Consider the following 24,799-nt stretch of genomic DNA (forward strand, 5'->3'; position numbering starts at 1 on the left):
TAGAGGGATATGGTACTTGTTCTTCACGGTGATTTTTTTAGGGCCCGATAATCTACACAGATTCTTAGAGTGCCATCCTGTTTCTTTTGGAATAGCACATGGGACCCATAAAAGGACTTGGAGGGCACAATGATCCCCGTATCTAGCATTTCCATCAACTGTCTTAGAAGCTCGGTGAGCTCGGGTTGTGACATTCTATAAGGCGCCTGGGCAGGTGGCTTCGCACCCGGCACCAACTCAATCCCATGGTCCATAGTGAACCTAGGCGGGAGTCGCTTTGGCATGTCCTGTGGCATGATGTCTTCAAACTCCAGTAGCAGCTCTTTCACGTGTGCATGAATGGGACCCAAGTAGTGTTTTATATCTTCAATACATAGGGTAGCCAGGAACGTAAGTTCCTGTCTTTTGACTCTCGTCTTTAACTACAAGGCCGAGATGTTCTTAGCGGCCATCTTTATGGTTGTGCAGGGAATAATACCGGGCTTGGCCCCGTTTTCTCCCATAATCAGTAGCATGTCGGCATACGGTACTGGAATGGTGTTGGTTTGCCTTATGAATTCTAGCCCAACTATCAGCTTGAAGTCATTTATGATCACCACGCGCAAGTTTACTTTTCCTTCATAAGGACCAAGCTTCACTGGCACTCCTTTGGCTATTCCACCCACCGGCTGAGGCAGTAAGTTAATAGACTTAACACGACCTCTGCCCTTTCCCACAACTAGACCAAGGCATTCTACCTGAGTTGAGGCTAAATAGTTGTGAGTAGCACCCGTGTCTATCATCGCTCGAATGAGCTTGCCATTATCTTTCATCTCGATAAACATAAAGGTCTTCCCTTGGTTAAGAGGAGGCCTCTCATCCGCCTTCTTTTTCCCTTTATTGTTCGTTGGGCATGGGTTTTTTTTCTTACGGATACCGGCACTGGTCCTCGCTCTGGCCTTAAAAATAGAACAAACAAGTGCACTGAAGGCACCTATTGGTTCAGTCTGGTCAGCGTCATTTATGTCGTCATCCGTCCCATCATCAAAAGTTTGATGGGCATTCATTGTTCCAATATGGCCCGTCGCATGACGTCATCTTGAATGGGGTTTCCTCCCCCGATTATTATTGTTAGATGTAACACTACTGCTGCCTGAGGAAAGAGCCTTAGATTTGGTTGCACTCTGATCTCCTCCACTTCTGCTAGGGCCACCATTGTCAGGCTGACCCCTTTTGTATCCCCCACAGACAGGCGGTTGAGGCCTATCCTTCCAAGCTTCCACTTGATAGTCCATAAGGCATTCTGCTGCTTGGATTGCCTTGGGTAAAGTATCTACCCTTTATCTTTGCAGCTCTACACGAGCATAAGGTTTCAAACCTTCCAGGAATGTGAAGAGTTTGTCTTTGTCCCCCATATCCCGTATGTTCAGCATAAGCTCAGAGAATTCCCGCACGTAATCCCGCACTAACTTGGTCTGGCAGAGCTCTCGTAGCTTTCTCCACGCATTGTACTCAACATTTTTGGGGAAGAACTATAGGCGTATGGCTGCCTTCAGTTCTGGACATGTCTCGAGAGCATCTTCACCGGCTTTGATGGCTTCGTATTTTACTCGCCACGAGACTTTTGTATCACCCTGAAGATACATGGCAGCAGTTGCTACCTTTTTCGCCTCTTCTAACTCTCCCACGGCATCGAAGTACTGTGCGATGTCGAAGATGAAGTTCTCTACTTCTTTGGTATTCCTAGCTCCATTGTATGATTTTGGCTCATGAATCTTCAGCTTTTGTGGCACAGGGGCGAGGTTCACAGCACCCCCGATCTAGTTTATGTGTCCTCGAAGTAGGCCTTGTAGCGCAGCATTGACAACATTGAGCTGGACTATCAAGTTGTCTATAGTTTGCTGCATGACAGTCATCCTGTCTGCCTCTGATTCCCCATAGGCTAAATCCTTGGCACGCTCCTGTTGGAGGCCCTCGAATTTACCAAATATTTTGATTGCCTCTATGGCTGCCATTTGCCGGTCTCCCTCAGAGTCGCGACTAATGTTCGCAATGTCAGTTTCGGCCTGCCGGATCCTGCGGTCCAGGTCGTCCAACCTTTGCACTAGGTTGGTTCTTAGATCAGGCACTGTATCCACGATGGGTCGTAATACGTCAACCGTCTCTTCAAGGGATGCAATGCAGTCCCCATGATTCACCATGGTCAGAAATGGTCGTAATGGCAATGTGTTCCCTCGTCCGTTGTCGAACCTAGGCTCTGATACCAACTGTTACGCGGCGCCTTCCTGAGATTCCTTGGAAGGGCGACGTAAGGCTAAGCAATCGATGTCCATGTAGTTACTATCCGCCAACTGGGGTCCCCTCCGTACGCTAGACTATATTGTTAGTTCCGTACGGGAAGACCAATTATCAAGAACAATTGAGAGAACGGAAAAGAGAATTGAGAATGAAAGAAAACTTGATTGCATTAGTGAAAGCTATTAAAGAAAAGCAACACGGTGTCGAGGGGGAGAAACACTAGTACAGAGAATTGTTTGCTTGCTAGAAAGTTTGATTGCTTGATCCCCCCTAATAGTGCTTAAAAAAAATAAATCAAAGTTACAGGACTTGACATAACTAAGCTAGAGAGACAATATGAAAATACATGAAATAAAATTACTCTATATTTACAATGAAAAGGACGTAAATTCCTACAAAGTAGAAGTCGGTCCGTTGGCAGCAATCTTGCCTTTAGTATCAGGATCTGCGCGTGCGGCGTTGTTGGCATCTGCTTGCGGCTGGGCGCTGGCGATGGCTATTGGTGAGGCACAGGCGTACTTGTCACTTGGCGCGGCCAAGACCATGGGGATTTGGAGGCATTGGTCAAATGTGCTCTTGAGCTTTGCAGTTAAATTTTCTTACCTGGGATCAAATCCCATCTATTGCTTTTTGTTTTGTTAAATATTAATTACTCAACTGTAACCAGATTTCTTTCTTTTTTTGGTTGTTTTTTTAACTTTAGTTTCGCCCACCCCCCTCCCCAACCAACAGTCTTTTTCATTAAACCCCTCCCACAAAAAGCACCAAATCATTCTCTTTCCGTACTACTAGAGAAGATTAGAAGCCCTTTCTCAAATTCCAAACCCAGCTTCATCTTTTTAACTCACGCCACCGCGCACCAGTCCGCCATAGGAAAATATGTCGGCATACAGCAAGGCCCAACAAGTAACGTAAAGCAGTGTTTTAATAAGAGGAAGTTTCAAAATCACTATAGCATAGTGAATATTAATTTTTTATAGCTATTATATATATATATTTAATTTATATAGCTAATATTTGGTTGCTATCCGACTGTATTCGCTGTATTCATGAATACAGTCGAGAAATTTGCCTAATAAATAGGAAGTCCGACTGTTTAATAACGAAAAGAGGAATCAATTAGTTTGTATCACTCCTAAAATATCTCAACAAAATCAATTCAAACACGCCTCATTAAACTTTACGGTATAGATCGTTCCTTTTAATTACTCGGTTGTATTCGACGTATTCGTGCTTCTGTATTCATAAATACACTCGTGTAATTTGCCTAATAAATATAGAGTACAACTGTATAATAAGGGACAAAGTAATCAATTAGCGTGTATCACTCCTAAACGATCTCAACCCAATCAACTCAAACACGTCTTATTATCATGTCATAATTAGAAGATTTTTTCAAGCGTTTAACAAAAAAACAAAACATTGTATTTAGCGTCAATGCTCTGATTTTGATTCCTCTCTTCCATTTTTGTTTATTTTATTAAAGATTTTGCATTTCGATACTTGAACTGATGTGTATATATATACCATTGGCAACACAGTGATGATATGTTGATATAGTACTGTTAGTGTATTCAAAATAGTTATTTTCTGAATTTAAATATAGATAAATACAATTATATACACAACCAAAAAAATCATGTACGAACTAAATCTATTGTATGAGGACAAACATCCAATTGAGTTTATGTATATATAAAGTAAGACAGATAAATACACAATATACATGTATGCAAAAATAAAAAAATATATACATCACCTTCTCCTTCCCTATTTTCGAGCTAATTCCTTTAGCGACCAGTTTTCCCTTGCTGCTGGAAGCAACATCGCTAATTTTTCTTCTCTTTTTCACATTTATAATGTGTATCAAAACTTTAGAAACATCAGCAATTGTGGCTTTTTTCGAAAGATTTCGCATCTTCAACTTGTTTCATAGGATCATTACGTATTTTAGTTCGTCTATCGGCTTCCATGGTTGCTACAAAACCTGCAAATACAACCTCCTCTTGAGTGATGCGCAAATCAAAAGATGGCACATCAAAATTGAGGTCTTTAGTGGGTATATTTTGTATAACCCTCTTCGGCGTGTTTAAGTCAGCCATTAATATCGAAAGTTGAAGTTTTTTCTGCAAACCCTAACAATGGCAAAAATTAAAAGGAGAGTAAAGAGAAAAAGAAGAACGATCGAGTAGTAAGAAACAACTACCCAAAAGCTTTATCAATTTGTGAGGAACCATAATTTTTAGGAGCAAAATCGTGGTGGATTCATGGAGAGAATTGAATTTGATTTGAGAGAGAGAGAGAGAGAGAGAGAGAAATCGTATGCTAATTGGAGGAAAGAGAATGTAACTGGCGTATTTTACGCCTATACTGCAGTATATAATATAAATGTGTATTTTGCTATATAATATAAAAGGTAGCTATAAGTAATAATATTTTGAAAGTATTTTGGTTATAATAAATAGGTTACAATAGTTAGCTATTGGATGTAAAATTTCCTTTTAAAAAATGGAGGCGTGAGGCAAGGCATTTTATTTAACACGGGGCGAGGCGTAAGCCCCGAGACATAGGGCGTGAGTCCCATGAATCTTTAAATTTATTGATTTAAAAATTATTAAAATAGCAAAATAATCACAAAAAATATATAAAGTACATTAAAAGGTTAAGAAAATTTAAAAAACTTAAAACTCACAAATAGAATATTTTTTATAAATATAAACAATGATATAGTGTTAAAGTTACTATAAGATAAAAATTATCTATAACGTCTCATCTTTCAAACGATTAAAAGATCAAAACATTTTTAAAAATATTATCAAATTACATGGTTTACCTCTCTAAAAGTTGGCAATCAATAATATAATTTAAAATATTACTCCTTACGAGTAAATATAAAATTGCTTTCAAATAGCAAAATAATAAAAGTTTGATAATCTTGAGAGACATAAAACTAAAATATGAATACCTATAGTAAGTGAAGAGGTAAAATGTAAAGCCCCGAAATTTTTTTTGTTAAGTATTATATTTTCAATCAAGCTCTAAGTTGGACACAAAGGTGTGTGAAAAGTTATGAAGGTATAAAATACATAAATCATATGTTTAGAAGGTTTAATGGATGGCAATAAGAAAGAGAGAAGTAAATTGGAATATATTGGAGTTGTTTAAGGGATGAAAATGATCTTAGCATCACATGACCTAAATTTCAATGAGCATATCTATCAATATATAATGAATTGAAATCTGAGCTATATATCAAAAGAAAGTCCTTGAAGTCTAGTTTCTAATACTTCAAAGAGTTTGTCATTTTGATACTTCTATAAAACGTTATAGGCGTTTTACTGAATACTGTCCTGTCAGAAAAATGAGCCGCATTTTTGGGCGCCCAAGGGTACTCCGGGCGCGAGTCAGAACGTCAAAATCAGAAATAATTTTATTTGAGTATCGTGGGTAGCGTTGGGCACAGACTGTGACGCCAAAGGCCTGAAATTGAAATAAAAGGGATGGAGAGAGAGAAAATAGCCTCATTCGTTAAAGATTAAGCCTCCCCTCTCATCCTCAAGTTATCCCAGGATTCTCATACTACCTAAGGCGAGTTTTCAATGCGATTAACGTTAGAATACTATTTCCAAACATCAATTCTAACAATATTCCATCTCAAAATCGCTAGATTCTCAACAAGAACTCAAGAACAAGGTCTCTCTGCTAACCTAGGGTTTCGCAATTCAAGGTAAGTTTCATAACCACTTTCAACCACAATTGTTAGAGAGGTTTATGGTTGATATTTGCTCCTAGAAACTACTACAAAAACTTAGATTAACGATGAACTCTAGAAAGAGAGAAGAATAAAAAACCTAGGGTTTCTATATTTTGGAAATCTTGAAACTTCTAGTATTGATTCTAAAATTAATTATGTATGGATTTGTTTGGTGAGGTGAACCCATTGGATTGGAGCAAACGAAGGTATTCAAAAGCAAGGAATCAAGGTGAGTAAAGTCAATACGTTACTAAAGTTGTCTTCTCACCGAGATTATGCCATAAGTATTTGTTGGACTGTATAGGATGTTAATGCGGGTTCTGAATGGAACGAGTGGACTCACATTATCCATTACAACTATAGAAAAGACCTTAGATAATTATCATGGTTAATAACTCAAGAATAGTATGTTTTTCCGTAAATCACATCTCATTCATCCATGACTTACATATATTTCTGTAATGTATAAATTAATGAAATTTCTTCTACATGATTTTATGAAACTGTTTTGATGAGAACTGTGGAGATATATCATTGTTATAAATTTTGTGATACAAGAACCACTCTGAAGAATATTTTTGAAGTTTTCTTAGATCTCTGAGATGGGTTTATAGCCTCTAGTGGTTTATGTTACCCCAAAACTACCCGTACCAGAGTAGAAGATTAGTGTACCATTGGTCCAAGCACTTTGATAGAAGTGCCCTAGTAACACATAAGAATACGATCATGCTAGAACCTTGAACTGTAAGACGCCACAGGAATGAGGTCCAGGCAATCGGGCTGGGATCGTCCATCATACCGATCATATGGTGATATTTTCAGAATAAGAATCAGAATGAATGTCAGAATCAATGGACTCCCCAGCAAAGAAAAGAAACGAATAAAAAAATGCTTTAGAAATTTACAAGAATTGTTTCGAGAAAGTTTAGATATTTATCTATTTGAACTTTTATACTTTTTCTGAAAAGAAGAGAAAGAAAAGAAAGGGAATTTTCATGAATGACATCAAGAAGAACTTTATATATATATATATATATATATATATATATATATATATATATATATATATATATATGAGTTGTTTGTTTTAACTCTTCATTAGAAGCTTTTAGAATTTTCTTTTATCATGCATACATACTTCTTTCAGAGTCTCGTTCCAGCTTTAGTGGGAGGATTGTTTTACTTACTAAATACCGTTGTGATATACTGACGGTCTTTTTATGGGAACCTACATTGACATGTATCAATGTAGGCACATATTTTGCAGGTAAGCATGCTACGATCTAGGATATTCTCCTTTCATTACCAGAAGATATGGCGAGCTCCATTCTAGTTCATGGAGTTCGTTGATTCCAGAATTTTATCTTATTATTTCATTATTTCTTAGAGGCTTCAGAGACAGAGTCAGAACAGAGTCATTGGTGTCCACTTTGAATTACATTAGTTTTTGAATGTATTTAAGATAACAAAACAAATTTCCTTTCAGAATATTATTTCATTTGAAGTTTCAGAAAAGAATTTACTTTAAATTATATTGATTTGTATTGAGATGCATTGCACAACAGAAATAGAGCAGAATAGAAAAACCAAGATGGTTCGCTCGGTCAAGTTAAGGCATCGAGTGTTGGTTACGACTTGGTTAGAAATCGGATCGTGACATAAAATTTGGCTATTCAAATGATATTCATTTTTCGATGTTCTCAATTAGTAAATATGCAATACTATGACTCATTACTCTGAGTTATTCTCAATCTTCATATTTCTATAGATGAATAAAACTTTAAACATTCATTTATTAAGGAAATTTGAGTGTCAACTATTGGGAATATGTGAACAAAGTCCTACATGAAAAGTAGAAAGAAAAATAAGTTACTTATAAGGAGTTGGATAATTTTAATGGTGTGAGACCTTTCGAAGAAAACCGTGAGGGCTTGGGTCAAAGCGGACAATATCACGCCATATTAAGAGTGTCTTTGGGCCGTTATAGCCCAACAACTGGTATCAGAGCCTATAGTTTGGCGAGACGAGTATGGAGATGGCAAAGTGGTGATGTAGGGCCCGACTTAGTGCCTTTGCCCATCTATGGGCCGGTTCACTACCTTTACTCATAGCTTCAAAGACGCATACACAACCTCTCATTGGGTTTCGGCGACCGTAATTAAATACTCGGATCATGTGAGTGGCACACAGTTAATCTCTAAATTAGTCCATAAACGGTGATGGGTCATGTGAAACTTAGTTCAAGGAGGAGATAATGCTACTTAGGAAATTTGATGTATGATTTGCGCTAGGAGCTATTAGGCGAGCCCCGAGCGAAGAGCGTTAGGCATGTTTCGGTTGTACGGTCGGGCGCTAGGGGCATAAGCCTCAAAGAACTAAGTCCCACACATGAGTTTCAGGGTGTTTTGACTGTGCCTCGCCCCGGAGTGAGCCCCGAGGCGAGTCCCAAGAAAGGCTTTTAAAACACTAACGTAAAGTCCTCCCCTTTGCTCTCGTTGTGGTGCCCCGGTAATCTTCGAATCCTGGGTTCGTCTGTGCCTATGATACCATCCATTTTCAGAAACAGCTTATTTGATTCCTAGCAATTGATCTAATCTTTTTTCTAAATCTATATATCGTAGTTCAGTGTTACTTAAATAGTATGATTTATGAAATTTTCTTTCAAAAACTTGTATTCACCGAATGGACAGTTTATAAAACAGTCTTGTGCTAAATTCCACAGCTTTGATCACAACTTAAGGTCAATATTTGATACAATAAAATCGCAGCTGTATTTGAAATACATTAATTGGACGTTCCCACATTCTGAAGTCTCTTGGAGATCAGACTTGCTTCATTAGATTTAATATAAGCACAAAATTTGCAAAAGCACAACAATTTTCTCCTTGATATCAACTATTTTGTCAAATTAAAGTTGCCTATTGTCGGCTTTTAGGACTTTTTTCTAAATGATATTTCTCAGCTATCGAACTCTCAAAGAACACCTGAATATGTTGATTAAAGAATTTAAGTTATATACGCAGTGTAAAGCTTTCTATTAGTGTAACTTAACCTATTATATCAAATTACTTAACATTTTTATCAGGTTACCTTCAATTATTTCATAAGTGCTTGAGTATTTAAATATCTTTTACACTGTCAGTAAACGAATCTTAAACTCATCCATCAATATAATGCCTAACGTGGACTAGATAGATTTGGCCAAGTAGATCCTGATATGTGAATATGATGAGTTGATCGATCCATCTATTGAATTCTGGATAAATTATTATACATATTAAGTTAATTTTTTAATATAAATATAAAGTTTTAGCAAAAACTATTTAGCTCTAACTCTAGCTCTGCCCCTTGAAAATTGTGTATCACATTACTCTCTTCAAAATTTAGGCTGAAAACGACTAGTAGTCTGCTGATACTCTGAATTCTGGTGGCCTTCCTAAGGGATAAAGACCAACAACTTTCGGCCTTTGTGAGTTTATCTTTGCACTGCTTTTCCAACTTGGTTGCCCCGATACAATATATTTAGAATTGCATTTTATTTATAATTTTTTTTATTAAACAGGAGAACAGTGAAAATTGAGCTCAAACCTCTTGTGTGAATGACTACTACTACTATCACTAGACTATAAGGCTTGTTGGTGAATTTGGGGTTCCAATTTAAGATCTATACGCCTTTGGTTCCAAAAAAATGACACTAATTTGGAGAGACAAACAACTTTTCTGTTTGATAAGGTTTCTTTTTAAAAAGTATTTGTGCCTTCTTTACCCGAGTCCGCAACCAAAATATAGTTCTTTTGGACTCAAAGAACCAAAATGTGTGGAAAAAAAATATAGTGACCTTTTTATATATAACGCCCTTTAAAGGGTGTTATATCTTAACGGGTGTTTGCCCGTTAAGGTATAGCGCCATTTAAAAAGGCTCTATATTTGAATCCACATGGCGCAAGAAAAACTAGGGTTGTTCATGGTTTGACAAAAAACCGATCCAAACCGAAAACCGAACCAAACCGATTAAGTAAACCGATATTTTTCTTGATTTGGATTGATTTTGGTTTTAAATTTTAAAAACCGATAAAATTTGGTTTGGTTTTGGTTCTATTATAAAAAAACAAAAATAAACCGAACCAAACCGATAAATTATATATATAATTTAATAACTGTTTATATAAAGTATCATATCTTTTTGTAAATAATCTTAAATATTTTTTGCATTTTAATTATTATATATAAATTTTGGTTTATACTACTTATATCTTAAAAGATTGCCTAAGCCCAAAGTAATAGGAATTGGCCAATTTTTTTTCCTTAAGAGACTCAAATTCTCTAACCCTACGTATCTACTTTTGCCTAACAGAAGAGTTACAAAAACATCTATCACAAAAGTCAAAAAAAGCTACTCAAATTGAATATGATATTATGGATTCTATCATTCTTTTTTTAGTTTAAATACATAATTTTTACTTTTAAATGGACAGAGTTGTTTGTACTTTGGAACCTTTATTTTGGCTTGTTCTTTTGATTCTATCATGTACTGCAACTTAGTTCACCCGGTACAGTTTTCTATCTTATATTATTGCTATAATTTTAATACTCTGCTTTATATTAAATGCTACAGTTTTAAATGTAAATAGTTAAAAGAACTATCACTATAGATATTTGAATTTATGCTCTAGTAGTACTTAAAATATTGTTGTATAGTGTCGTTTTACTATTATCGACTAATCATTAGCTTATTAAGAACCGAAAACCCGAACCAAACCAACAACAACCAAAATGATGGTTTGCATTTAATTTGGTTTGGTTTTTATTTTAAAAATTTCAAAACCGATTAAATTGGTTTGGTTTTGGTTTTAATAAAAAACCGACTAAACCGAACCGTGAACACCCCGAGGAAAAGCAGATAAATAGAATTTAATGTATCGAAAGAGGAGTAGAGTGCTGGATGGTGCAATGGTTAAAGGCTAGGTATGAAGTTGGCTTTGGCCTTAAGGTCCATCCACCATCATTATTTTGTTTTCCTATTTGTTTTTTATTTTTCTTTTCTTTTCATTATTTGATTTAAGTATTTATATATAAGCACTTTAATATTTATAATTACTTTTCAATGTAATTAAAATAATTTAATATTTATTAGAAAGTTATGATTTTTGAATTCATTTAAAATAAAATAAAAAAGAAAAGCCTTTTATTATTTCGTTAAAAATCTATCGACATTTTTAATAGTTGTTATTTTGTATTATACGTAAAACAAAATTATTTTTTTCTCCTTTTATTTTCAAATTAGATTATGAGTTTTATTTTATAGTTAAAATTTTCATAAGAGAATAATATATATAGTTTAATCTATTGCTTGAATGTTTTTATTTTTTAAGATTTTTCTTTTTAAATTTAGTTATTAAAATTTTAGTTATTAATCAAAATTATAAATATATTTTTTATATTTTTACTGAAATGTATTTTTTATTTCTCCTTTTATTCCTTGGTATTCTAATTGTATTATCCATTTAAAATTTTTAAATAAGAATATGGTTGTTCTTATAATCTATTAGGATTATTATTAGCTAAGTAATGGAATATAATTCTTATATTCTTATTAGGAAAACTAATTAAATGGTTGCTCATACACTAAATTTTTTCTAATAAGAATTATCCTAAAATAAACTAAATATAACCATTTAATTTATGAAAAACCATTTAATTAATATTTCTATACTAAATTTTCATAAACTAAATTGTATTATAACCATTTAGTTTATGAACAATCATTTTATTAATTGTCATGATAAGAATATGAAAATCATAATCCATTACTTAGATAATAATAATTCTTCAATTATAATTTTAAACATTAAATAGTTATAATAATTTATATTTAATAATAAAAAAATTATAAGATTTATAATTAGAATTTCGATTAATAAAATTCATATAATGTAAATATAACTAAAATTTTAATAACTAAATTTAGAAAGAAAGATATCAAAAAATAAAAAAATTCAAGCAATAGATCAAACTATATATATTATTCTCTTATGAAAATTTTAACTAAAAAATAAAACTCATAATCTAATTTGAAAATAAAAGGAGAAAAAAATAATTTTGTTTTACATATAATACAAAATAACAACTATTAAAAATGTCGGTAGATTTTTTAACGAAATAATAAAAGGCTTCTCTTTTTTTTTACTTTAAATGAATTCAAAAATCATAATTTTCTAATAAATATTAAATTATTTTAATTAAATTGAAAAATAATTATAAATATTAAAGTATTTATATCTAAATACTTAAACCAAATAATGAAAAGAAAAGAAAAATGAAAAGAAATAGGAAAATAAAATAATGCTGGTGGAAGGAATCAAACCCTGGACCTCAAGTCAAAACAAACTTCATACCTAGCTTTTAACCATTGCACAACCCATCACTCTACTACTCTTTCAGTACATTAAGTGTTATTTATCTGTTTTTCCTGCGCCATATGGATTCAAATATAGTGCATTTTTAAAGGGCGCCCTTTAAAAGGGTGTTATATATAAAAATGTCACTATATTTTTTTTCCCACATATTTTGATTCCGGACTCTCTTTACCCTTTGTTTTGTTCAATTGGTTGAAAAGGGAGTCAGAATTTGGATTCTAAGTCTTCATAGATGACTGAAAATGTCAAGGTACATTATAGCATCCCTCCTTTATAGGTTTATAGCTTGATTATACAATTTTTTTTCCTTAAATTTCCCTTGTTAATTTCCAACTAGCTGTGATGCCTGTATTTCTTTAATGACTTCAAGAAAGAAGAGAAACTCAAAATTGATTTCCATTTTTCTACCAATACTGAGAAAATGATGGCCACAGAGACTTGGAAATTTTGGAATAAGGTTGGAAATAATCGAACCTGTCCCTTTCACGTTGGATCAATATAATTACAAGCACAAGAAGATGCAAAGCCAATTTATTTTCTTAACATTTCAAACTAAGCACATGTTTTCTTGAAATGTCGTTGTTAATGACATGTTTATATTGGTGAAATTCAAGAAAATAACATAGTTTGAAAAGTCTTATATGGCTAGTCAAATGGACACAATATTGGGCAAAGTCCTCCATTTTGGTAAGTCTTAAGATCCCACTTTTTTCGGCCCACCTTTTGATTGTTTCTTCAAGTGGTCAGAGCCAATATTCTAAGTCAACTAACGTGTTTAAGGGATAGGAATCAAACATGTGGTGCAGGAAAAGAACAAGAAGAGAAAGTATACTTAAATGCAAGAAAATATTATTTACTTTCTGCTTCTTTCCTTGTTTAGATTTTTGCAAATGTCAAACTATAATTAATACGAGATTCGAGAATGGTGGCTTTAGATTATTTGTCAGTTTTCTTGATTTTCTATCAGTTGCTGATCTTTCATTCAGTTCAAGCTCAGAATCAATCCCAAGATAGCTGCCCCAAGGAATTCAAATGTGGGAGCTTTGGAAATGTGAAGTTTCCATTTTCTGTATCCTCACAACCTGCTTGTGGATTGTACACCATTGATTGTGATACTAAACCAAATCCAACAATTCATTTGGGAGGAAATGTTTACACTGCTCTGGAACAACGTTCGGATAATAATAGTTATAGAGTTTTAGACCTTAGGCTTTATGATTTATTGGCAGAAAACAGTTGCAATTCTTTCGATAAAAGTCTATCTTTTCCAAGTTCCCCTTCAATCTCGATTCGAACCAACGAACGCAATCTTACCTTGTTCAGATGCAACAGCAGTGTAGACATCAACAGGAGGATGAACGATCACTATTTTCGTGACTATAATTATACTAAATGTAGAGGCTTCGGCATTTACTACAAGTATCCGACAACATGGAGGGAAGGCTACTCGGATGCACCAGAGGGAGCTATTCCTGTTAACTGTTCAGTGATTCAATTACCAATTAAATGGAGGTCGCAGTTAACTCAAACTAGTAGCTTGTTTGATCTCTTAACCGCGAATTTTACAATCCAGTGGAGACTGTCTGATGATTGTAGTAAATGTTACTATCAAGGAGGCCGATGTTTAGCTGACAGCAACAACAATTTTCTTTGTTCCCCAAATCCCAAAGGTAAATTTTACTTACAAAGTGAAGTTAATATAACTAACGGTCCTTCCCTACACTGCAATACATTTTAGATGTTCTTGTTATGGTCCAATATGCTAGTCATACAATACTGTGAGATTTGCCTACTTCTACTTTGAATGATCGCTTCTAGCTTTGGACATCTAAAAATGGACTGCTTTCATGAAACTGGTGCCCTCATTTTACCTGAAGCTGATTGCTCTCCTTTGTATCATTCAGTTTTATTTGGAGTTGTTGGCCTTATCTTTGTAATTTCCACTGTCAGTTTCAGTGTCTGTCATTTTAATTGCATAGCTTGTGAATTCATGACAGAGAAACAAATTTAGTAAATAATGAGCCATAAGTATTTCCAAATGTTCTGCTTGTTTCAATGTGTTACTTGGGACCAGTGACGGAGCTACATAGCTCCAAGGGGTGTCAACGGATACCCCTTCACCGGAAAAATGCATCGTTTAGATAGGTAAAAATTATTTTTTTATGTATATATACTACTATGTATTGAATCTCCTTGACTTCTTCGCGTATTTACTTCTTTAAATTTTGAAACCCCTTAATGAAAATCCTAGCTCCGGCTCGTGACATGATTTTTAGAAGAATCCTGTTGGATTTTACTAGTCCATTAGGAAGTTTACAATCTCGCCACTCTATTTATGCTGCAGATTGTTTTAGAAGTCCTCTCTTAATCTTATTATGGATTTAATATTACAGCATAAGCTAGTCATAATTAACTCTCAGTTCCTCCTCCTTGTGGAAAATTTATCTAACCTTTTTGTTAATTTGCTTTTGTTGCAGCAAGAAGAAAGTCAAAGAGAATTCTAGTTGTAGGTAACTTTCTATAACTACAAATCCTTTTCATATTACCAGATTTACTCAATGTTGTCCCATATTGTCTTCCTCAACTATGTTCCACTTTTCTGTAGTCATTTTTCAAACAAAATTTGATTAGTTTCCTTGTTGTTTGCTTCAGTCTTATCTGCAGTGATTGGCTTGATCCTTTCAATTTGCCTTAGTATTTTTATCTGGCGTTTCAAGAAAGGAAAGGGCGGCTGTTTTCACTTCTTCACAAGAAATACATATTCTGATCCGTCAAGGCAAGATCCTGACGGCGGTAGCAAGTACTTTGGAATCCCTGTCCTCTCCTACTCTACACTTGAAAAAGCCACCAATAATTTCGATTCCTCCAAAGAACTTGGAGACGGTGGTTTTGGAACTGTATACCATGGTAATAAGCCACTTAAATCAAGTCATGGCATTCCTAATCAAATATGGAAAAAGCATTAGGCTGAGTTTTGCATTTTTGTATCAATGCTATTGGGTTGGTAACATATTTCAGTGAGCTAATAATGTATTTTAATTATTAGGTAAACTTCGTGATGGGAGGGAAGTTGCAGTGAAACGCCTGTACGAGCAAAGTTCCAAGAGGATGGTGCAATTTAAGAATGAAGTTGAAATTCTTACTCGCCTAAGGCACCAGAATCTTGTTATGCTTTATGGTTGCACATCAAGGCATAGTCGTGAACTCCTCCTCGTTTATGAATACATTCCAAATGGAACAATTGCTGATCACCTCCACGGAGAAAAAGCAAAGAACGGGAGTACCCTTATATGGCCTATCCGCATGAAAATTGCCATAGAAACTGCAAGCGCTTTAGCTTATCTCCACGCTTCTGACATAATACACCGTGATGTTAAGACTAGTAACATTCTCCTTGACAACAATTTTGGTGTCAAAGTTGCAGATTTTGGGCTCTCAAGACTTTCTCCACATGATGCAACTCATATCTCGACTGCTCCTCAAGGGACGCCTGGATATGTCGATCCAGAATATCATGCATGCTATCAGTTAACTAATAAAAGCGATGTGTATAGCTTCGGGGTTGTCCTTGTTGAGCTCATATCATCACTGCCTGCTGTGGATATAAGAAGGCATAAGGATGAAATTAGTTTGGCTAACTTTGCATTAAACAAGTTTTTGAAATGTGAATTTGAGGAGTTGATTGATCCATCTCTTGGTTATGAGTCCGATGCTGAAGTTAGGAGAATGACTACTTCAGTTGCAGGGCTGGCTTTTCAATGTCTGCAACTTGAGAAGGAGATGAGGCCAACAATGGATGAAGTGTTGGAAATTCTAAAGGGGATTCAGAGGGGCGAGTTTGAAAGCCAGAAGAAAGAAGAGATTAATGTCATTGACAATGTAGATGAATCAGAAAATGATGTACAATTGATGAAATCCAAATTACATCTTTCGCCGAATTCTGTGAATGATAGGTGGCTTAGTGCATCTACCACTGCTACTATTAGCGGGTGAAATCCCTTAGATGTTAATGGACAACTTCATCATTTTTCAGCTTTCACTCTCTTCTCATTATTTTTGGCTCTCTCCTTGCTTCTGAGTTCATTGCCTAATTGTATTCAGAAATGTGTTTAAAATGGAGATGCCTTATGATATATGCTAACATTCCTAGTTGATGATCTTTAAAATCATTCTTACTCACTTGTCTGTGCAACCATGTCATAATGTAGTTTGATTCAGTTTTTTCTTTTTCCTGATAAATTAGTCATTCTGTTTATCTTCTCACATTTATTAACTGTATGATATCACACATCGCTTGTATCGTTAAAAGATATTTATACAATAAGATCATTTATAGGGTAATTTCATGTAATTCTATGATAAATATTAATTAGTTTTCTAATAAAAATGATAGCTGACTTGCTATTATATGATTTTCTCTATTAAAAGTAAGGCGGCCTCTCAATTTTGTTTCAAAGCTAGTATTAATTAAGAAATTCGTATTACGTATTTAAATTGTTTTATATGGTTCACTAGTTCTATTAGAATGCAAACTCTGAGCTGGTGTCCACTGGATGATGTGTGGAAATGATCCTTTCACTTACAACTACTTGCAAGAGCTTATTATTTGACAAGGAAAGAAGTGAAGTATTCAATTGAAGAAGAAGCAAGAAAAGCAGAGTCCAATAATGCTTTGGGTCCCTCGAAAGTCGAAACAGAATAGCCACAGAAAAACTATTTACTTGGTAGGTCACCTTCTTGCAAGTGTTTTCTTTCCACGTGTTTTGGCATATTCAAGGAATTAATAGAACACTTTTTTTCAAGGGCCCTTTTAATTATAAGGGCCGATTGAGCCTCTTTTTTAAAAAATATTATTGTTTCAATTAATATGACATACTTTTCTTATTGGTCTGTTCCAAAAAAAATAATATATTTTTATAATTGGAGATAATTTAACTTTAAACTCTCCATTTTATATATTTTATTCTTAATAAAAAAAATTTATAACCACACAAATATTATAATCCCATAAAGATTTTACCTTTTAAGACTACAACTTTGAAAAGCCTTTTTTGGATTAGAATAGCCACCGAAACACTATTTACCTTCTTGCAAATGTTTTCTTTCCACGTGTTTTGGCATATTGAAAGAAATCACAGAACACTCTTTTTCAGGGAGGTTTTAATTATACGGCAAAGGGCAAATATACTCATTTACTTACGAAAATGGTCTAAGAATACTTCTCGTTATACTATTAGGTTATCTATACCCCTGCAGTCATACTTTGGGTTCAAATCCTGTTGGTCAATTCTAAATATCTTCTAATTAATTAAAAAGACTCATTATCCATACCCGAAAAATATTTTTTTTTGTAAAAATTAGAAAAAACTTAAAAAAAACATTTTTACTAAAAACTGAAAAAAACAAAAATATTTTTTTACCAGTTTTTACAAAAACCTGCTTTAAAAAAATTGGAAAATATTTTCTAAATGTTATAAGAAAAATAAAATTATGGTGGATGTCTACTCTTCCTCCATGATCTTCTCAAATGCTTAATGACATATTCAATGACATATTTTTATGCTTAATGGCATATTCAATGACATATTTTTTTCACTTTTCATGCCTATATAAATGCTTTGTAATAGATAGGAAAATACACACAATTGAAGAAGAAATAATAATCTCTTCTCTCTTTCTCTCTATATCTCTTAGCTTGTTTTTTCTTGTTCTATATTGTTACTTTGAGCTATATTTTATAACACATTATCAGCACGAAGTTTTTAGCCTCAAGGTTGAATTCCACTTCTAATAAGGTATATCTCGATGATCTATTGTCAAAATTATCCATATTTTATTCAGAAAGGTATGTAGTGTTATAGACACGTCTTTCTGCTATAGCAACAAGTCCGAGCTTTAAACCAAATAAGTTTGTACCACTATTTAGAATAAGCAATGGTCTGGTTATTAGAAAATTAGTATTTATGTGGCTGATAAGGATGTCACCTTGTTAAATTTTTATGAACTAAATAATAGGTGGCATGTGGTATACTAAATAATCTACAAAATTAAAATTATACTTATACTTTATTATGTATGTTTATGATTTTACCTTATAATACGATTTTAGTATGCCTAGTATAATGATTATGCATTAGTTTACTGTCAAATATAATATAATATAATATAATATAATATAATATAATAATAATAATCGTAACTATTTTATTTTGATAAGATAAAATATTAGTACAAGAAGTATGTACTACACCAAATTTTTTATTAATGATAGTTCTTATCAAATTAACATGTTGAATTATTTCTATATGGAAAGCATATAGTAGTAGATAGCATACAAAGATTTGTCCACTATTTTTTGATTCCCTTATTGACTTAAAGGTTCTTATATATCTTTTTATTTTTCTAGAGAGTATAATTCTTAGTTTCCACAAAAGTGCATGGTAACTAGTAGTATTATTATTCTATTTGATACATCATTTTTCCTTAATGTTCCAGTCATATCACTTTCATCTTGAAGTAAGCTTATTGCAGCAAAGACCACATGTGAATTTTCAATATTATTTTGTATTTTTATATATCTGTTTGACACTAATTACTTAGCTGATTTGAGTAAACGAAAATCTATTGTTGAGAATTATATCCAAATAACATTATGAAGAGTTTAACTCAAGAGGTAAGCATTTTCTTTGTATTTGAAATTATTTTTGTCTCTTGATAGTAATGATATCAACTTCAATGAGTTCAAGTCGCAATGCACCATGAGGGTAAGACATCAAGATCAAGTCCTGATGCTCTATGATGATAAGAGTTGGGTTTGAATCCCAATTTATTATGGTCTAACATGCCTTTATATTGGTAAGGTATTGGGTTTGAGTCCCACTATACCATATTGATGATATAATGATAACTAAAGAAAAATAATATATTTTTCATGAAAATGCATGAATATTGTCCCACTTGATTTGCTCCATTCTTGAAGTGAATGTGGTAGCGGCGCATAATAAGTCTAAATGAAGACAACTGATTGAACAATGAACGTGGGCGTTCCAAAGATCAAAATAATAATAATCATCACTATGATTATAAAAGGAAAACAATAAAGGTTCTCAAAAATAGTCCTTCAAAATGTGAAGGCAGTGTTTACCATCAAATTGGTATGAAAAATAATAAAGCACGCCGCTGATTATGATATATTCCTTAAAGAGAATGTGACTTGTGATATGCATTGAGAATGCAGACTCATTCCCAAAGGTGAATATGGCTATATGTGATAAAAGTAATGAATAAAAACATGCAATGCATGATTAGATGAATACCACACAACTCAGCTCTAAGAGAGATTTGACTGAAATAAAGAGAATAATTATTGTGTGGTTACATGAATATGTCATTGGTCGCGTACATGTGATACGCCAAAAATATATATATATATTTTATTGTGCCTTATAAAAGGTTATTTAAGGCAAAATTAAAGCAAGAAATGATTTTGCGAATGATGATTTTGACCATGACAATTTATTATGATATAATTTTCTCCGTAAAGGAGACATTTATCATATGAATATTGTGACAAAAGATCTTGTAGTACAAACGTTGTTAAGAGCTTAGGAAAAATTAATTTGTTACTACCCGGATGAATAAAATTATTCACGACATTGATATTGTAAAGTCTCAAAAGAAACTTTTTGAGTTTCAAATGTATAAGTCAAAGTGGTCGGCATATTGAGACTATAAATGAAAGGAATATTGAATATTTTCATATTTCTATAATCATAATGGGTAAATATGAAAGATACCCGATTTTCTTTCTATTTATACTACACAAATATAAGCATGATGATGGAATCATATGTCACAAGTAAACTAGAGGTTTACTGAAACAAATATTAGTTGGCATGATCGGTTGACCATCCCGGTTCAATTATGATGCGAAAAATTAATTGAAAATTACATTGGCATATATTGAAGAAATAGAAGATTCTTGAAGAATTCTTTTGTGCTGCTTATTCTCATGATATACCAGTTAAGGTTGGGATTGAATCCCTTAATTTCTGGAACAAATAAAAGGTGATAAATATATGGGCTCAGTCACCTGCCATGTGGACCGTTTACTATTATATGATTTTAATAGATGCATCTATTTTATGGTCGCATGTGCATTTATTATCAACTTGCAATTTGACTTTTGCAAGATTGATTGCTCAAATTATTAGAGCACAGTTCCAGAATATAAATTATAATAATTTATCTTGATAATACTGGTTTAAATCCAAGTTGATTTAGCAGAAATTGTATGCCTCTAATTATATCTAAACCATTGGTTATGAGAACAAAACTGCCAAAATAAAATTTAGTATGTGATGTATTATTTAATATACAACAACACTTATATACATCTAGCCAAGTTATGTTAAGTTCTCCATATCACAATCGGTTCAGGGTCAGGAACCAAATAATTTCCATCTAGAAATACGAATGTGCTACATGATTTAATTATTCCACCACAATGTAGAAAGATTGATCCCCAAATAAGGCTAGGGATATGTGTTGGTGATCCCAATAATAGAGGGAGAAAATGGGCAGCTGAAAAAGTAATGCATGTAATAAATTATTATGAGTACATCTAGATCCTCATACGAGAAAATGTGAACTTGAAGTTCAAGTGATAATTCATTTACAAAATATTGTCAGGCGTATTTGCTGACCCAAAGCTAAATGTCATATTCAGCTGCTAATGCTCCAAATAAAATAAAGTTTATAATGAATAGAGCTTATGGCATGCATGAAGCATAATAGACTAATCGGTTCCAAAGATAAAACTCCTTGAAGAAGAAGAGGAGCAAATGTTCAAGATGATCATAATGAGGAGGCAAGTGATCTAGAAAAGCACCACAACATAACACTTCATAATACGTCATGAAAGAGGCTCAAGTACCTGAAAATAATAAGATAAAGAGATCTTAATAAGTTATGTCTTTATTGGGTAATAGTAGAACCAGTATAAAATGATCGTCGACGATATTGTTAATATAATGTAGCGCTCAATATTATTAATATTGATGAGGATCTTGAGAATAAATCTGTCATGAAATTTGGACAGATAAATGATTGGCCAAATGAAAAATACGCAATGGAAATTGATTTCACCTGAAAAATATGAAGTTGGACGGATAGTCCCAACACCTGAAAGTATAAAGCCAGTGGAGGTATAAATGTGTTCTTGTGCGAAAAAAAGGTCAAGTCGATAGACATAAAGACGACTTGTGTTACAAGAAGATTTGTAAATATCCTGGCATTGATTATATAGAAACATGTTCTCCTGTGGTGAATGTCGTCATTTCAGGTTTTAATCTGGCAATACAAGAAAAACGTGATATGCGTATAGTAAAAATCATTGAAGGATTTAAATTGTTCTGAAGCATATTAAGGTTTCCAAGAAATTTGTTAAATAAAGCTTCAAAAATCTTTATACAGATTGAAAAAATCAGGACGCATGTGGTATAATTGCCTGAGTGAGTACCTGTTGAAAGAAGGGTACAAGAATGATTCAATTTGTCCTTGTGTCTTTATAAAAAGATCTGGATCTAAATTTGTTATAATCGCCGTGTATCTAAATCTGGATCTAAATTTGGAAAGATAAAATTTTGTCTTGATCTACAAATTGAGAATTGAGTATATGAAAAATGGAAATTTTGTCCATCAATCAGCATACACTAAAAAGATTTTAAAGCGATTCTATATGGATAAAGTGCATCCATTGAGTACCCCGATGGTTGTGAGATCACTCGATATAAATAAAGATCCATTCCGATCTCATAAAAATAATGAAGAGTTTCTTGGTCCCGAAGTACCATATCTTAGTGCAATTGGTGCACTAATGTATCTTTCTAACATTACAAGGTCTGACATAACTTTTTCAGTTAATGTCTTAACAAGATATAGCTCTGCTCCTACAAGGAGACATTGTAATGAAATCAAAAATATATTGCGGTATCTAAAAGGGACTACCGATATGGGATTATTTTATAGCAATGATTGCAGTCCCGATCTTGTTGGTTATGCCGATACTGGGTATTTATCTGACCCACACAAGGCTCAGTCTCAAACAAGCTATGTGTTTACATATGGAGGCACTGCCATATCTTGGCGATCGACTAAGCAATCAATCGTGACTACTTCATCTAATCATGCTGAGATAATTGCTATTCATGAAGCAAGTCGAGAATGTGTACAGTTGAAGTCTATAATATACCTTATTCGAGATAAATGTGGTTTGAAGTGTGACAAACTACCCACAATTTTGTATGAAGACAATGCAGCATGCATAGCCCAATTGAAGGGAGGATTCATAAAAGGGGATAAGACAAAGCACATTTCACCAAAGTTATTTTTCACACATGATCTTCAATAGAATGGTGATATCAATGTGCAACAGATCCGTTCAAGTGATAATATAGCTGATTTATTCACCAAATCTCTACCGACGTCAACCTTCAAGAAACTAGTGTACAAGATTGGGATGCGAAGCCTCAAGGATGTGAATTGATGCTCTCATCAAGGAGAGTTAATACGCGTTGTACTCTTTTTCCCTTACAAGTTTTGTCCCAGTGATTTTTCCTTGCAAGGTTTTTAACGAGGCAACCAAAAGGCGTATTCTAAACATGTGTACTCTTTTTTCTTTACTAGAATTTTTTTTCCATAGGGGTTTTTCCTAATAAGGTTTTAACGAGGCACATTATCTATGGACATCCAAGGGGGAGTGTTCTAAGAAAAATCAAATTATGGTGGATGTCTACTCTTCCTCTATGGTCTTCTCAAATGCTTAATGACATATTTAATGACATATTTCTATGCTTAATGGCATATTCAATGACATATTTTTCTTCACTTTTCATGCCTATATAAATGCATTGTAATAGATAGAAAAATACACACAATTGAAGAAGAAATAAGAATCTCTCCTCTCTTTCTCTCTATATCTCTTAGCTTGTTTGTCCTTGTTCTATATTGTTACTTTGAGCTATATTTTATAACACTAAAATAATTTTTTTGTAAAAACTGAAAAGCAATTTTATAAAGCAATTAAAAACTGAAAAAACTGAAATATTTTTAACTAAAAACTGAAAAAAAAAAAGAGTAGAAAATATTTGTTTTTTCAGTTTTTACAAAAACACTGCTTTAGAAATTTACTTTTTAGTTTTTTTTTCAGTTTTTACAAAAATATGGTTTTAGAAAATATTTTTCAGCTTTTTTTAAAGCAGGTTTTTTGTAAAAACTGGAAAAAAAATATATTTTCATTTTTTTTCCAGTTTTTAGTAAAAACAATTTCAGTTTTTACAAAAAAAACTGCTTTAGAAAATTGATTTTCAGCTTTTATTTTTCAGTTTTTTCAAAAACATTGTTTTAGAAAATAGTTTTTATTTTTTTCTAAAGCTGTTTTTTTTTTTGTAAAAACTGGAAAAAAAAATATTTTTGTTTTTTTCAGTTTTTAGTAAAAATAATTTCAGTTTTTTTCAGTTTTTACAAAAAAAAATTGCTTTAAAAAATTGATTTTCGGGTATGATTAATGGGTCTTTTTAATTAATTAGAAGTTATTTAGAATTGACCAACATGGCGGTGACACGTATCCCTCTGTTTAAATGAGGGGTATATTTGAACCCAAAATATGACTGTAGGGGTATAGATAACCCAATAGTATAACGAGGGGTATTCGTAGACCATTTTCGAAAGTAGAAAGGTATATTTGGCCATTTGCCGTTAATTATAAGGGCCGATTGGGTTTTTTCTACTTCTTCTTTTCTTTCACTCAAGAACATAACCCGAAATATTGTTCCATAGGTGAACAACTCTCTTGTAGGATTGAGCTAATAATATGTTAATTGTTATAAGAAAAATCAAATTATGGTGGATGTCTACTCTTCCTCCATGATCTTCTCAAATGCTTAATGACATATTCAATGACATATTTTTATGCTTAATGACATATTCAATGACATATCTTTCTTCACTTTTTATGCCTATATAAAGGCCTTGTAATAGATAGAAAAATACACACAATTGAAGAAGAAAATCTCTTCCTTCTCACTATCTCCATTTCTTGTTCATGTTTTACTAAATTGCTTTTATTTCATAACAACATGTCTTGTTCATGTTTTACTAAATTGCTTTTATTTTATAACACGTTATCAGCACGAATTGCTCATTTCATTTCATGATCTTCTATGTCAAGACTATGTAAATTATAAGCAGACAATGAGATCAAGTACAATGAAAAATATCTTGGATGATAATACAAAGATAAGTTTTACATCCATCTAAACTCATTCATACTTTCATATCTTTGCATTAACTT

At 33.2% G+C, this 24,799-nt stretch overlaps 1 protein-coding gene across 1 annotated transcript; it reads left to right on the forward strand.

Annotated features, from left to right (window-relative positions):
* Positions 1-13,098: 13,098 nt before the first annotated feature.
* On the forward strand, positions 13,099-16,613 carry LOC104106943 (LEAF RUST 10 DISEASE-RESISTANCE LOCUS RECEPTOR-LIKE PROTEIN KINASE-like 1.1). Its single transcript, XM_009615606.4, has 4 exons — positions 13,099-14,117; positions 14,925-14,957; positions 15,100-15,354; positions 15,494-16,613. Exons 1-4 carry the CDS (start codon positions 13,370-13,372, stop codon positions 16,438-16,440), a joined length of 1,983 nt encoding a protein of 660 aa, XP_009613901.1. The 5' UTR covers positions 13,099-13,369; the 3' UTR covers positions 16,441-16,613.
* Positions 16,614-24,799: the final 8,186 nt, after the last annotated feature.

This window comes from Nicotiana tomentosiformis, chromosome 4, assembly GCF_000390325.3.
Source record: "Nicotiana tomentosiformis chromosome 4, ASM39032v3, whole genome shotgun sequence".
Classification (NCBI taxonomy): Eukaryota; Viridiplantae; Streptophyta; class Magnoliopsida; order Solanales; family Solanaceae; genus Nicotiana; species Nicotiana tomentosiformis.

What these genes read in the sequence shown, in the direction of transcription:
- LOC104106943 (XM_009615606.4), top strand. Translation starts at nt 13,370, where the DNA reads ATGGTGGCTTTAGATTATTTGTCAGTTTTCTTGATTTTCTATCAGTTG. An exon ending in AAAGAGAATTCTAGTTGTAG is followed by an intron (nt 14,958 to 15,099) that starts GTAACTTTCTAT and finishes TGTTTGCTTCAG; the next exon opens with TCTTATCTGCAGTGATTGGC. An exon ending in TTTTGGAACTGTATACCATG is followed by an intron (nt 15,355 to 15,493) that starts GTAATAAGCCAC and finishes TTTAATTATTAG; the next exon opens with GTAAACTTCGTGATGGGAGG.